This window comes from Anopheles marshallii, chromosome 3, assembly GCF_943734725.1.
Source record: "Anopheles marshallii chromosome 3, idAnoMarsDA_429_01, whole genome shotgun sequence".
NCBI classification, from domain to species: Eukaryota; Metazoa; Arthropoda; class Insecta; order Diptera; family Culicidae; genus Anopheles; species Anopheles marshallii.
Window position 1 is genome coordinate 72424399 of NC_071327.1, and position 17052 is coordinate 72441450.

The 17052-nt window shown below is 46.1% G+C and overlaps 1 protein-coding gene across 1 annotated transcript in view; it reads right to left on the bottom strand.

Annotated features, from left to right (window-relative positions):
• LOC128715775 (homeobox protein araucan-like) overlaps positions 1–17052 on the bottom strand; it is a 98842-nt gene that overhangs the window by 39038 nt on the left and 42752 nt on the right. Inside the window, exon 2 of the mRNA XM_053810690.1 lies at positions 10664–11098. Within this exon, the coding sequence (XP_053666665.1) occupies positions 10664–11098 (435 nt within the window). The remainder of the gene's footprint in view (positions 1–10663; positions 11099–17052) is intronic.

Sequence of the window (17052 nt, forward strand, 5' to 3'; positions counted from 1 at the left end):
GCTTTTGGTCTTTCATTTTCGCTAGTGCGTCGCTGCTTGTAATGAGTACTTTAATGATAATTAGATTCACCCTTCGCTTTTGAGCCAGGTTCCGCAGCGGAACGTTTTAGGACGTGATGTTAGATTTATGGTGTGCATGTTTTTACTGGCAAGCAAATTGAAAACATGCTGTCTTTGCGTTCCGTTGACATTTCAAACATATTTCAGGTTGGGAAGAGTGTAAAACTTTCATGCAAAATAAATCCTAAAACAAAATGGTAACAGTAACGTAAGTAAAAAAAAAAAAAAGTAAAAGTAAATAAAAGTAACGAAATTTACTTTGAAGCAATGGGTTAAGACAGTTTTGCATACAAATCTTTCCTTCGAGGTAATTATTTTCTGCACCCCCTATATCTCGATCGCTCTCGTTCGAGTGGCTCGTGACGTAGCATCCCATCGGTTGAATCTTGTTAGTGGCATTAAATTGTTCCATACCGCATGGGGCAGCATCTAGCTGCAGCTACACCGTAACAAGCCTCCTGTTCGACGATCGCTCGCGAATCGTCATCACGCGCTGCTAACGAAACGAAACAATGCCATTCCAATTTGTAGGGCTTGTCAAAATAAATAAAGCTAACATAGACCGCGCAAAACGTGCCAACGATCGTTTCACGTGCGCTTTATTTTCCGGTTTCATTTTTATGTTTATTTTATTATTGTTCCGCGATCGCGATCGCTCATGTGCGTTTTAATGCGCCTAAAGAGTAAATTGTTCGCCCCGTACCCCGACTGGTTGTTCGTACGATCAGTATGAATGTTTGTTTGTTTTTTTTTTTTGGTGGTTGGGAACTAGGGGAACCACTGAATTGCTGAAAATGTGTGCAGTAAATTCAGACACAAGTCAAAGTGGCAATTTATGGCCAACGGATTTCACGCATCCCGGCAGCGACAGATAAATATAATATGAAAGCTGCAGTGCAACGACAACGTCGTCACGGTGCACTCGCCGATCCGCAATATCCACGGTGCAACCGTTGTCCTGTGCCACCGGGTTCGGTTCGGTGATCGGTACGGTACGGACGAATCACTAAATACGCCTGCATAAGACCAGGACGGTGTGCTACACGGCGCGAAGTAGTTTCGATCCTCAAGTATGCTCCCAATCCCCGATACCGGACAGTGTGTGTGTGTGTGTGTGTGTGTGTGTGTGTGTGTGTGTGTGTGTGTGTGAGGGTGTGCTTTTGGGAATCCGTTTGCCACTCCACGAGCGACAGAAGCGAGCGACACGGGATGGTTTGGGATTGACCCTTTCCTTTATCGCCACTGGAAAATCGTCGAACGAAGTCGAAACCGTCAACGAGGTAATTTTTCTTCAAACGATTTTCGTACCGATTCCAGTCACTTTGTGCGCGACGTCTTACGTCTTGTGCGGTTCGGGCAGGAAATTGTCTGCGAACGAACGTACGAAACGACGCTGTTCGGTTCGGTCGGAGCGCAACCATTCAACCGGTACCGGTGGTTCTGGTGCACGTACCGAGTGTAAATCTCATCGAAACGAGTTGACCACTCCATTCATAAATATGCTTCGACACAGATTTAGATACCACGAAATCGACAACCACGCTTCGCAACAGAACGATGCCTTCGCGCTGCTACAGTACCACCTTACTCTGGAAGAATGGAAACGATCATGATGCTCTTTTTTTCTATATGAATTACAGTGTGGTATTGTGGTTAGTTGCAATGTCCGTTTGTTGTTAAGACTTTGCAGAACATTATAAGGTATCTAAGTTTATCACTAAAAATATTATTACATTGCACAAACGTTTGTGTCGTGGGAACTATTTGAGACACTCTACTTAAAACTATTTCTCACCAGGATATTATGCTTTCATTATGCTGCGTCCCGTCCGACATTGTATTGTTAGCGCTGTGAAATATTTAAATATAATTTCCACGCTCTCGTTGCCAATTTCTGGTGGAATGTGGACAATTCCCTGGGTGTGCACAATCACCAAGCGTGCATGATGTGAAGAATGGCTGCAAAATAATACGACACCGAATCGAATGCCGAAGCGAAACCGTGGTGTCCGAGGCTCCTGCTGCTTTCTATGGAGCTGTCATGGATGCTGCTGGAGGCAGCAAAAATCCCAAAAGCCCCAAAAACGTCCTCGCAGGATGGTCGCGTCGTTCGAGCAAACGGCAGCAAACACCGTGGTGCAGATTACAAATACGATTTCTATACATTTTATATTGCCGGATTCACACAATCGGTGTGAACTATCTGAATTGGACTGTTACGATACTCCGAGGAATCGCACCAGTGGACGGGATGCCGGAATGTGTGGTGAAGCGTATCGACGAATGGGCGACGACACCACTTTAGCATTCGGTCGTGAGCGCGTGAACCATCGCTAAACAATGGGGGACACACAACTGTCTAGGAAAAAACGGGGAAATACGGTCCGCAGCATTCGGGACGATTTCCGGGAATTTTCGGGCAAACATCTCCCGGGCACACCTTTCCACGGACGATCATCGTCCGAGCGAGTGTACGTGTTGTTGCGATCCGTTTCCAGCCACCCAATCTTCCCTGCTCGCGGGGAGTAGCGTGGCGAAGATTAATTTACATTCCCTACCGCTGGCAGAAGAACGAAAATGTTGCCCCGGCCGAAAAGAATTGCTTGACACTTTGAGACGGTGGTTGTGGAATTTGTAAGATAAAGGACATCGGGGAATTGCTATTCGCGGTATTGGGCCTGCCAAGTCTTCTTGGCCATGGTACGTAGCAAAGCTTTCCGAAAAGGAAGCTCATTATTAATCCTAATAACACATCGGTGTAATGGGTTGGCAAAGGAATTTAAATCGTCTGATACAGTGCACGGTAATTAGTTGTTTGGCAATCGTGGTGCACATCTAGCAATTTCAAGTTGCTGTATTTATGGTGCCGGACAATGTAAAGTGGCCAATATCCTCAATATCATCAGATATATTGGAAAATGAGAAAGATTTTAAATATAAGAAAACAAACCTTATGGTTGTATTCATCGGGGCCGGCAAAAATGGTTCGATTTACCATTTTCTTCACACAAAACCAAAAATCATCCAATTGCTGACGTGGCTTGCATTACAATACTTAAATAACATTTTAATTACATCGTTTCAGCTTTGCGAGGCCGATTTGCATTCGCCCGGAACCGGAGCCATTGCCGATAAGTAAATTGGGCTGTGTTTGGCTAAGGCGTTTGGCTAGCGCTGTTTGCTAAAGCGAAGCACAAGGAAAGATCTTTTTAAAACATGATTCGCTCGGTTGCCTTCAATTGAGATGCAAATTAAGATTAATTTTATGTGGCTTCATCGTCCTACCACGTCGTAGGTTGGTGTTTTCGGCGGCTGTTAGATGGCCGTTTGCAATGAGGATTTTTTCAGGCGTACTGTCGGGCGTACCGCAACCAAATGCGGACCGCCATTCGGTATTTTAGTTGATGATGTATATTTTTATCTCGCTTCACGAGCAGTTTGATGGGCCCGTTGTTTGGCGTTTTCCCGCAAACGACATGAAAATTAATTGCCTTTAGACCGCACGAAACGAAAGGAAGGGAAGAAAAAGAAAATCTCAAAAGCACTCCGACCGCGATAACACATTTTTACTTTGAAGCTTCTTGTAGGTGGGCTCCGTCGATTGGTGACGACAGGGTCGATAAAAATGGATCGTGAAGATAGGGAAAGGTCTACCTTTTTTCTCTTCTGCACGTGCTTCACACAACCGGGCCGGCCTTACTGCTAAACTGTGCACGAAACCCTGTGCACAGTAACACAGGAGGATATGCTTTAATTGGGGCTACCAATTCATCGTCCATGCATTTATTTTTTTCGGTAGGACCTTCCCTTTTCCCTCCTGCTACCCTGTATCATTGCCACCTGTGTTTGTGTGTGGGTGGTACCCGTTTTGTCGGTTCACTGCCTCCAACCGGGACCACCGGATGGGTGTGGATGAAACCGGCGACCACTGCCTGCACGTGCCCTGCACTTCGTACACTTCCACACTCAAAAACGGAAATAAAAACTGGACTCAAACCACAGTGTGTTGGAGGAAAACCAAAAAAACACAAAACAATACACACACGGGCAAGAAAAATCCCCTGGGTGGCCTGGCAGCTCTTTCACCGGGACCGAGCTTGGAATATTAAAATTTCAAACCATCATTATTACACCTCGTTATGGGGCGTAGCCTTTTCCTTTCCGCGGTGTCGGTGAGCACAACACCATCAATAAAACTCCTTAATGATTCCCTTTTTTTTTTGTTTTCCCCCGAACAGGCCCGTGTCCGACATCGGCAAACACCGAATTTCGGTCCGCGCAACCCGATGCGGGCGCGCTACAGTGTGTTAGACGATCGATTTCGGTTGTCACACACACGCGGCACGGTCGCTGCACGTCTATAAATACTTGATCACGACGGCTGCGACCGCACCGCAGAGCACCGCAGAGATCGCAAACTAAAAAGGTGATGACAGGTTGAGTTGCCTCAGGAAATACACAGTGCAAGAACTCCACGAACTCGCCGGGAACTCGCCGAGAGAACGAAGATTGGGATGGGATGAATTTTAAATGAGTCGTTCACATATCGACCTGAGCCGCAAAAAACACACACACACTCCGTACCGGAAAGTCATCGCCGATTCCACACCACTGCCCGGAACGATATGCAAAGAGCTGGGCAAAGAATTGGACCAACCGATCGGTATAAATCTCACCGAACGGAAGGTGGAAAATAAAAATCAAACAAACACACATCGGCAAACACATTGCCACCCCGATCGCGATCGACTTTGCGCGATCGGCACACGCGGGTTTCGTAAGTAAATTTGAAATTAGATAAAATGAAACTGTCAATTAATTTTATTCTCAGCAAATAAATTTCATTCCAATCGCCAGCCCTGCTTCTTCTGTTTGCAGCGTTCGGCGCAAGCGGATCCGGCGTTCCAGTGCAGTCGAATATTGCAGAGACCTTCGAGTTTGACCCCTTTTTTCGGGATATCCCTTCGCGCAGGAACGTTTTGGTGGTCCGGGTCGAATAATTAAGCAAAATTGTTTTCGTTCCTGTACGGCTGTTGGCTGCTCGCTTAATCTTGGTGTGGTTTTTGCGTATTTCCTTTGCTTTATTTGATACCTTCATACCTATCTTCTTCGCCATCATCCATTCTTTCTCAAGTGTGTGTGTGTGTTTGCAATTTTCTCGCCTTTCTCGAAAAGTATCTTTCTTTTTTAATTCCTTAATTTTTCTCTCATTAAACCCATTTGGCCAAGTAGCGGACCCGGGCAGTGCCAAATTCGAAGCCATGCAAACGACCATAGCCAACCATGCCGCATTCGCATTCGTCGTTGGTGGGTGTTAAAAATGGGTTTTCTTTTCGCTTCTGCCAGCAAACCGATAACCGTGCCGTGTCGGTCAGAATTGGTAGATTAGATCGCGAATCAGTGAATTCGTGGAGAGCGAGTTTGCGCAAAGAATCGCTTTTTTTTTACAGAAGGTGCGCAAGAGTATGCGCAATAAAAATTAATTTAAATCACGACCACGGGCAAAAAAACACATCAGCCATTGGTCATTGGGTGCTGAGGTAATTGATTCCGATTAAACAGACGGTTAATATAATATACTTTGGTTGATGTTTCACATGCTTGTATGAATGTGGCACTTGTAACAAATTGTTTAATTTATTTTCCAGATTAATTTACTTGCATCTTTCATGTCGATAATCATACTAACGATTATCCGGGCAACTATCGACCTGCTGTATGCCGGTTAATCGATTTCCACGGATAACTGAAAAAAAGTTTCGTTTTACAGTAGAACGCTGTTTATCCGTGCTACTAAGAACTCTACTAACGCCGGATAAGCGAAAAACACCGATAACAATTGTAGAATATGGAAGCGTTTGAAGACTTTTATTTCCTGTGATTACACGGATTTTATTTTACTTTTTGGTCATAATTTCTTAAGAAACGCAAAGCTTGGTGAAATAATTCCAACTTCTCTTTGGTATTTGAGTGTATTGATGTCATTACTCTTAGTAATTTATACTTCATTTTAGATACTCAGTCTTTGGTTAACCAGACCCAGTGGAATGTTTGAAATGTTTTACAAACTCTTTTGGAGATGTTCTATATCACATTGGGCTCTTAAAAGTTGATACAGGTTGATATATTCGACTTCAGTCAGAACAGAATCCGTGAATGATTCTTCACGAAAAAACCCATTACCACCGCTTGCATGATGGATGGATCTGGCATGAAGGTACGCAAATAAAATACCCTTGTCGAGAGTGATGTTTGTGTCCAATAGTATTCATTCGCTATTTCGTAAGCTTCCCTTTACGAAAAAACGCATCGAATACGAAGCACCTGGAATCGCAATTCAAGCGCACCGAAAAATTCGAAACCCACCAACTTGCCTAACCCGGTCCCGGAACCTAGCGTTTCAAACTCTTTCGCATCGATTGATTTCCGCTGTTTGCTGTCAAGATATGTCAGGCACTCTTCAGCAGTCCTGCCACCACCCAAGCCCCAATAGCACGGTGCGCTTGAAGTTCCCCTGTATGACGATCGTTGACGGCGTCTGTAACGATAGCGTAGATAACGCTATGTTTCAAGTTAAGCCGAACGTGCCAGTTGCAGAAGGAAGTAGAAGAAGAAAAAAATTGTCACGAACAATATTGAATGGTTTGCAATCGAGCAATCCATTCAGCAGGAAAAGGGCAAAGGGAGCACATTGGTCGATAACGGATCAAACGCACAGACATCAAAAAAGGTGCGCACTGGTGGTAAATCAAAGCAAATGCAAACGGGGTCAAAATTGATTGCCTTTCTCTGTTAGTACCTTTCGGGGAAATTGGGGTTGGAAACAGTGAGCAGGTCTCCTCTGGCATCATATTCCTTGCCTTCGTTGTTCCATGTAAGTTTGGCTTATTATTAATACACATATCGTGCCACGGGCAGCACGGCACGGTACTCTTACGCACTCGTGTACCTTTCTTTGGAGTATTTTTTCCGATTTATCTCATTAGTGACACAATTTCCGCGAGCACTAACCAAACATGTGGCAAAAGTCCTTATTTGTGTAAGGGCGAAAGAACCGACCGGGTGGTGACACATTAGAACGGAAAGGTGTTTATCGTCACCAACCATCCAAACCGTGCCGGGCCGAAAGGAAATGGGTTCTACTCAATCCGAAAACGCTACACCCCCTGTAAACCGGACCGGCGTATCATGCCAACAGCCGATAACAATCTTTTTTTCTGTCCGAACGTTTCAGCACAAAACGATATTCGTGTTTCGAGATAATTATGAACGACGATAATCACTGCTTTCGTCTCATTGGCATTTTGGGCCTTTTTCGGGCATGTTGGTGGAAAATTGCCATACACGAATTGCTTCCATATGAGGAGAACAAATGAGAAAACGAAAAAAATGAGCCCCTGAAATGTCCACCCTTTTCTCATAGACCACTCCACTCAACTTTGGCTTCCTGTATGGTTGGTTTAGAATTTTCTTCGACTCCTCTATCTCGTGGAAAGGGTGAAGCAATTAGTTAATTGCTTATCTATTGCCGAAATGCAGCAAAACTAGAGCTCACTTCGGTGTGGTGTTCGAAGCTAGCTAATGTCTTCCAACTGCGGTTATTGATTGGGGATGTGGAAAATCATGCTCCTTCCATCAAGGCCAATCATTCGAAATGATTGACTGACAAGGTTTTTTCTCTCTTGTTTCTGTGTCCGATCGACGATAAGCTGTTCGAAAACGCTTTCCTCCGGTGTCAGTAACCGATACACGGTATGTCACCGATTGGTATAATGATATCCAACACGCGCAGAGTAAGAGAAACCCGAGGAACTGATCGTTAAGAACACCCCTCGAGAGAAAAAAACACACACACACACATTTTCCTCGGTGAACCATTTAATGGTCACAATTATTTGCTTCATTTGTAGCCCCGCTTTGGGGGGAGAGAAAGCACTACAAACGGTTTCGTTGCCATCTGGGAAACGGAGAAACGGTTCTAAACAACCACGGGTCAACATTAAACTCATTAGCTCACGGTCCAGGAGCATGTCTGGGGACACATTTTGTTGTTGTTGCTGTACTAACAAGTGTAACAGCAAATGGAGCCGAAACAAAGTCTACCTTCCAACCCCATGCGCTGTTCCCACTGTCCACTTCACGTAAGTCACGTAAGCTTCTTCGAAATCACCTCAAAAACTCTGCTAGGCTGTTGCGCTAATGCGATAATGGTTTGTTAAATCAGTCCGTCTGACATCGGATCGATTTGAGGGACGTTTTGTTTCGGCTGCCATTTCGGTTTCCCCGCGTAACATCAGTTTAAGTGATTGAACTTCGTCTTTTTTTTTGGGCTCATTTCCACTTACAACGATGGCTTCTCGCCGTGGATAGCGTTAATCCCGGGTAACTTTTTCCCGAACGAAACGAGCTGTCTATTTCGTTCGCTTGCCGCTACATTCCGGAGCACATGCTCCGGCGATATTATTCCGGTATGAAATTGAACACCAATAATCTACTTACTTTCTGGGGTAGGAGCGGAGTAAAAAGTTTCACATTCTCCTGCTATGATCCGAGTGATTTTAGTCCCGTCTAAAGCAGCACGCGAATGGTGAGAACGAGTAAACCTAGCAGTGGGGACAGAATGCAGTCTCAGAGCCTCAACTCTCCCTTGAGAAGGACACTAGTGTGAGTAGCAAAGTGCGCCACCTAGAGTTTTCCCTTCATCGACAAAGCGAACCACTCATTAATGTGCCAAAGCAGCCCAAGTTCTTGTCGTCACAGTGCACCCCAAGCATACCCGCACAAACACACGGCCACGTTTAAAGTGGACGGATAGTTGCTTCACGAACACGAACGTGTCCGAGCACGGGCCAAGGGAGTGAAAGCCACTGCCATTTGGGTAATTTCGTATTTATAGCAAAAAGGGGTTTAATTTACATCTTGTTATACATTTATTTTAAGTACACGGCACCCGACGAACGCTGACTACCGTCGATCTAACCCGGTGGCGGTGGTCCAACCGATGATAGGTAGTACCATTATGGTTGTGCTTTGCGTTTACATTTACAGACAGGCAAGACGATAAGGGTAGAAAGCGAAAGAAAAAAAAACACGCTCCACATCCCACAGGACCGACAGGGAAGTGGCAACGTTTTGCATTCCACAGATCCTGTCCGACGAGCGATAACGAAACGCTGGGTGGACAAGAGGCAAGGATTTTGGAGCGTCGAGACTAACTCGCCAACCATCGCACACCACACCGACGTCCAAGTGGTGGGTCAGTTTGGTGTCGCTGTACGGGCACTACGAAACAGAACAATGCCGCATGCGCATTTACAAACACAACCAATGCAACCACATGCATGTGCACATCGAACCGATGTGGAATCCTTTTGCCCAAGTGCAAGTACAGCATTTTGCAAATACATCTCCACACTATTTCCGGCATTACACGAGTAATCCTGTACAGTACGTCGGTATTTTGCGGCGAGTGAGAACTATTTTTTAGGGTTTGTGCCATTCCGAAGGATGTCTACATGCTAACAAATGTGATGATTACTGTCTCGAAAGCCAGCATAGTTTGTACAATCTATTACGAGTTGAAGATGTGGAAGTTGATACTAAAGTTCCAATAAAAAATCTAGATACTTTACGCAACGTTAGACTTCAAACGGATCATTTTGGTTCCAGGAGATGTCTTCCAAATGTCAACTTTTAACTTCTTTCCAATCTTGTTCACTAAAACAATGTTAAAAAAAAAAGAATAAAGTAAGAGAAACTGGACATTGGAAGACTATATTTTGTCTGGAAAGCCTTGCGGACATTTGTTGCAGCATTTCCTACTTTACTGAGGATCCCGATCTCTACCCTAAGGATAATCTTCGCTAGCCATAAACATGCAGTATTTTCGCACTCACTTACTTCCACATTTCAGCATTATCTTCCCGGGTTCTCGCCCCTTTGCCCGGAACGAGCCCAAACCAATCGAGGTGCTACCGCCGTTCTGCTGCCTCACCAAGGCAGTTTCCCTAACCGCCCAACCGCCCCCAAAGAAAATATGGCGAGAACACGCGTGGAAGAATTTTTCAAACACCGCCAACGAAGATAACCATAGGAATGAGTATTGTTGGGTGGAAAAACGGGACGAAAGGACCGATGAAAAACCAGCGAATAATCGAGTGAGTGGTTTCGTGACGGGAATGCGAAATACAGGGCTCATTAAGTGGCCCCAAGCTTGGAGATTTTATGTTTTTTTGTTGTTGTTGTTGTCTAACAATGCTGCCCAAGTGGATTAGATGATGCTTTTGTTATAAAGCTTCACTTTTTTTGTGATTTGTTTTGAAAGAAAGCAGTTTTGGAAATTTAAATTTCTTATCTCACGAAAAGCGAAAGTCTTGTGAGGACGTTAGGCTTTGAAAAGGGTGAAATGAATTTATCGTTTTTTTTTTTTATTTTGAGTTGAAGTTAACAACACTTTCTGTATGGAAATATTTGAGAAAAAGTTTGTGCTACAAATGTTTTCAGGCACTGCTCCTTCATGGTGTTTGGAACATTAATTCATAATCGTCGTTTAGATTGCGAATAAACGCAAACAACCGCAAGAAACAATGATCAAGACACTTACCAGCGGGGAGTAGAAGGCGGAACTGTCCACACCGATGCTTGGGTAGGGGTTCTGCTCCGTCGAAGGGTAAGGCGTCCCGTACACACCGACACTTCCGGTGGGAATGCGCGAATAGCCCGACAACGCTAACCGTGCCGAATCGTACTGACACGAGCAGACGGTCTGGCCGGACACGGGATCGGTCATGATCGGGCGGCCATTTTCACAGCAGGACGTCGTCGGTCCACCCCCACCACCAGCACCGCCCCCACCGCCGCCACCGCCACCACCACCGAGCGATGCATTGTTTTGCGAGGTTTGCGAGACAGCACCGGGACTGAGGGCACCGGACGGTGCACCGGTGGCCGAACCGCCCGGGCTGAGCGAGGGAGCGTTCGTGGCGGAGATCGGTGACTGGGAGCTTGCGGTCGTCGTCTGCCCACCGCTAACGAGCAGCTGGAACCATGAAAAGGAAGAAGCAAAAGAAACAAAAACACATTCATCAAAAAACCGCACGAAACCAGTGAGCATCCGGGGCGGTCGCCCCAGGGAACGCACTGCGAGCAAAACCGCGATGTGGGTTCACGTTTTAATTAAATTATTATGGCACTCGATTGCTCGGCCGGCCTACGCTTTCCTTCGCAATGCAGTGCGTTGAAATCGGACGATCAAACTGATGCGTACGATCGATCGATCGATGGGTGCCTTAACTCCGTGGCAGGCAGATCGATCGATCATTTCGCATCCAGCCAGCCGTAATCATCTTTCCACGGGGTGTTAATATGCCTTCAAAATGTTGTCTCTCTATTCTCAACGGTTTCGGCAACCCCCATCAATACTGCAGGTGTGATGTGCGTGCAGTCAAACGATACTAATGATGATGGTATGGTGAGCGAGATAGAGAACGCGACTGTCAAACACGCCAAAGAAGCTGAGCGATGAGGGCCCTGATGGGTAAACCGCAGCGAACCACACACTACCTTCTGTGGCAGTATCTACAAGAAGAGCCGCCCAAAAAATATAAACAAATTCGGACCACGTCAGAAGACATTCTGGCTCCGGGGGATACAGAGATACTTTGATTGGGACCACAAAACAAATGAACAGGAAGAAAACGAAAAAAAAGAAACGTACACACAGCCACACATCCCAAAACCCGATCCGCGTGACAACCACAAAAACGCGCAACAGGCTTAAATAAATAATGAATCTAATGGCCGGTCTTTGCTCGTTGAGTTGCGGTTAGCGTTGAGAGCTGAAACAAAAGACAAAACCCCATCGAGAATCTCGTACCCCGTCGGCCGGCAGCGGGAAAAACAAACAAAAGGAAATCCCTCCACACCGTCCTTCCGCTATCCAGCCGGGACAAAAAGGGGGTGGCGGAAAAGAAGAAAAGAACCCACCCCAGTGTTTCCCAGTTCGGGTATCGTTTTGACACTTGTGCAACACGTTCCCCCGGTGGGAGCGGTGGGAGCTGATTTAATAAGTTAATGTGATTCGGAGGCTAATGAAAGGGCGTGGAATTGGGATTGGGAACATCCAGCTTCCTGTCCAGAATTAGGTCCAAGCTCGGTGCGGGACTAACAAATATACACGTAAGCCATCTTTTCTTTTCAGACTGGCGCAGTTGGGAGAGCGAGAATTAGATTAAGTTTGTTTGCTTATCCGGCATGAGCGGTTCAGATCCATAACCTGAAAGGTTGATAGAAAAACGATGCAACGGAATGATAGCGTCCCGTGAAGGTCAAAACGAATCGAGGAGAGTCTTTAACAGGCCGGGTCGGCATTTACAACCGTTTGGGCCGTGTGGGCGAGCAGGAATCTTCAGTTCCTGACGTGGAGCACATAATATGGAAATAATATTGAAGCCGTCGAAGTGGCAATGCCGAATGCGATCAAAACACCGTGTCACAAGCTGAAACCGGGCTGCTTTGAGGCATCAAAAAAATCCGGGATGGTAAACTGACGTACGAAGTAGACGACAAGAAAAAAAACCCCTATCCCTCACCAATAGCACACCAAGAAAGCAAAGAGCAAGGGAAAAATGAACCCAAAAACTAAGACATGTGTCTCAAACGGCGCTCGACGCTCGGGTCTCGAGGGCGTCTCGAGCAATAGAAAAAAAAACGCCTGCGTTGAACAGAGAAAGGATAACCTGCCTCGAGTCTTCATTTACTCGGGCCCCATCTCGGGAGTCAATAATGGACGTCACGGTCACACACTCACCCCGGGCAAGTGTCGGCGGTCGGAGCAAAAGTAAAATCCCCCCCAAAAAAAAAATCGAAAAAAAATCGTCCCGTTTAACCCGGGCAGCCCATGCACCAGCTGAACGCCCAAACACCGAAGAAGTTGAATGAAAGCGAACCGAACACGGAGGGAGATGCACGTCGAAAATAATCAAACGACGCGTCGGATCGTCGCACGTCGCGCTCGACAAACGTATCAAATTACTCGATGATAGAATGGCATAGTCAATTTGATTTTAATATTTGTCATATAATATGTTAATTTACAGTTAAACGCGATTAAAGGTTTTCCCTGCCTCGGTTTCTGCATCGTTCGTGCGCGTGATTGTGCGCCATTGGGTAGTGTTTCAGCACTGCCAACGGTGCCCGGTGCCTGGTGTGACGGTGTGTTTAGTCGTCTAGAAAAGAGGTATGTTTTTCTTCCCTCGCTGTTTTTTTTTCTCGTAGCTGTCCATCCGAAGGACAGGTTTTTCCTGTCCTTACATCCTTTCCCCTTGTGCGCGTCAAAGGTGACGGCGGCCATCAAAAGTTTCGGCCCGCGTGGAAGAATATTAGCCAAATGCAAAAAAACGCCCACTGCCAATGTGACGAAACAACAAGTTTTGATGGGCTTTGGAAAATAAAAACGACACACTGGAACAAGCGGTGATAAAAATCAATACCATCGCACGGAAATGTCGATCAGAAGAATTTAATCTCATTTAAAGCGACCAAACCGAAGTGAAGCAAATGGGCGATAAATCTTAAAATTCCCCTCCAAAGAAACCTTCCGAGGACGAACATGGTCCGGAAGGGAAGGAAATCAATTTGTCTTCTTCGTTCGGTGCGTTCGGTGCCAAAACATTTGGACAAGCGTTTGACGCAAAGAATGATTTCCGTTCCCGCTCCAGCTGGGGGCAAGTGTCTAGTGTACCTTTTTTGCCATTTTGTGCCGACCCGTTGCCGCTTCTTTTGCATGATAATACATTCCACAAACGGGCGCCTGCACGGAGATTGGGTAATTGTGATATTGAGAAGGATTAAATGGCGTAACCGGGCTCATCTCCGGGGTGAACATGAGGCTACTCCACACACACACACGCGCGCACACATTCACACACGTCAGTCGTTAGTCGTCGTATACGAGTGAGCGTCTCTGCCTTAGTGCAGAGAGGCAGGTTGTCGTGCTGTGATACGTTCAGCCTCTGGTCGTACAGAAGCAAACAGGCAAAAGAAAGAAACACCGGAAGAAACGACGTTCCGAGTTTCGGTAACCCTTTTTTCACCGGAGCCTCCGTGACCGTGACACTCCGGGTGTCCCGGCGCAAAGTCACATTCTGAAGGAAATCAACCTTCAGGAAATTCGAATTCGGAAAAATAGCGCACATATCTCGAACAGGAGGGTGCAACATCCAGGAGACCTGAGATCTGCATAACGAAAAGGGTTGGATTAAGGTTGGGATAAAGTTTTGCCTACACGGGGCTGGAACTCGGTGCTTTCTGGAGCAAATGTTGGGAAAGACATCGGGGTTGCTCAAGGGAAGGATTTCGTCTAGACAAATTTAGCAATCGAGAAAAAGGGGAAAGGTGGCAAACGTTTGTTGACGGGCACGATCATTCCGAGTGCCCGTGGAATAGCTAGCCGGGAAGCTGAAATGGGGTTCACTGTGAAGTGAAGCACTCAGCGGAGGCATCTTGTGTGCGGTGGTTCCGGTTCAGGCCGGGTAATTAATCCCGCAACCGACACGCTGGGGAAACATTGAAATACACTTAGCCGGGGCCAACCCCTCCCGATTTCCCTTTCTCAGTTGGGTCTGTTGCGCAACGAAACCTTCACACGTAAGGCGCTACAGTAAGACCCGGGTCTAAGACTAAATACGCATGACTTATTGTACAGAAGAAGCTGAGCTAATCCTTACGGTTATCGGGTTGAAGTGTGTACGTGCACCCCGAATGGGCGGTGTGCGAATGCCATTTCGTATCGCTACAAATATATTAAGTTGTTACCGAATTCGACACCCCAGGAAAACAAAAAACATCTACAACAAACCACATAATAGCGACAGACCAGCTTGTACAAGCGATTTGTTCTCGCTCGAGGTAAATCTAAATTTGGTGGAATAATATTTCCCCTTTTTCACACATTTCGTCTCGTTTGATAAGCGTTTACTATTATCGTCCGGTTTGGCTACGGTGTTGGTTAAATATTTTACAAACCACACTCTCCTGCCGCAATCGGGCAATCAGCGGAAAATGCACATTGGACGCAAACACTTCGCCCTGCACTCACGCCCAACAAAGGCAACACACAATTGCTTCACAATCAGTTTGGCTCAATTAACGCATGCCTTAGCTGTTGCTAGTGAAATCAAGAAAAGAATACAACAAGAGTAGAGTCAAAAGAAAATCCACACACACACACATACACATACCACGCTACATCCGATTGCGTTTGATAAGTTTTCTACCAAGCGCGCGCATGTTTTCACGCGGATTGTCGATACGCGACTTCACTGCGATCCCGCTGTGTGCCGGGCCGGGGCCGGGTCGGTTAAGTTGTAAATTGTGTTTCCCATTAGTTCTACATAGTTTTCAGCGATAACACATAAAGTAAAAAAAAAGCATCGGAACAAAACGAAACAAAAGGCTAACGCACCGTTCAAAAACGATTCCATTCCACCACTTCCATAAAGTGCCAATAATAATTCCGCACCATTCGTTTGGCGCTTGCTCGGCGTCCATTTTGTCCGCGGAGAACTTTCCACCTCACTAAGGATTCTTCGGCCTAAAACGCTCAAAACCCCTTCCCGGAGGCCAAAGTGTTTCACTTTTCCAACCTACAGCGGGTAGGTAGTAAAATTCTTCAACTCGACTAGTTCCCCAGAATTCCACCTCGAGCATAGACAGCAGGGAAAAATGCTAATCAATTCGCAACGCCTCCCGTTTTGTTGTGAAGCTGAACGAGTTTTTGGGGCGAAACCGAAACAATTAGCTGAAAATAGATAATTAGAATTAAGTGCAAACGAAGAAGATGCTGACGTCCGCCGGCGTCGTCGAAGTGGAGAATGGCTGATGGAAGTGGAGAAGGAGCACACGGACGAACGCTTTCTATTCACCACCACAGTGTGGTTGCAGTCATTTATTTTACCATTTTACCATCCCAACCCAGTAGATTGCTTTCCTATTTTTGTTCCGTCCCGTCCCCACCGTTTGGCACGCTTCCTGGGAAGGTGTCCTTGGGAGTATTTTGTTGTCGTTTTGTGTGCGTTTTTTTTTTGCTCTCTCTCCCCGGCACATTTCCATACCGATGAGCCTGTGCGTGCCCTCGGTTGTGCGTTTGATCGCACTGGTTTTTAATGATGTCTTAAACAGAATTAATTTTGTGATTTATCTTCGGTTGAGTTCGGCCCATTCTCCTCCCTTCGAGTTTCCAACCCCGTGTCTGGGTGGATGTTTCCACCGAGAAAATCATGCTTTTTGATGGTTGGCTGGAGAATTAACAAAAGGCCCACAAATCAATGGGAGAAAAAAAACCAAACGACAAGCAAACTGCGTATTTCCGTGCCGATTCGTTAGAAGCCGTAGACGTTTTGCTTTAGTTTGCGCAAGATGGACACTCGGAGGCATTCGTATTGTTGCACTTCAAGGATGTTCGATAGTTTAAGGAGCTTCGATTGCTCAACACCAATGGAATGTGTTCGGCTCAGAATTCCAAACATGTGTTTGCATACCCTCATGCTCACCATCATTCCGTTGGCGACTGACCATCAAATCGTGGCTATGTCGCTACACTTCATAATCTCATTGTCCGGGAAACGTCATAAACACGAAGTTTAACGAGCACCGCAATCTCTGCTTGCACCCGCACCAAGCATAACCCTCGTGCCGGATACGGTAAGTATCCAATTTTATTTATGATTTATTGCCCACAACCGGAGCCTCACGAGCCCACAAATCACTGGCCGCACTGGAGAGGCTTCCAGTGCGGCCCGTCGCCTGGCATTCGTAATTTGAAGCTCATACGCTCACCAACAGGGTGGGTTAGTGAGCAGGAAAGACGACAAGCGAAGGGCGGACACCATTGAAGAACTATTTAGTGCCTTTTAATGGTACCGATCCCCACCATCATCATTATCATTTGAAACAACAGTACGGAAAGATAGACACCGTACCGAAAACCATTGC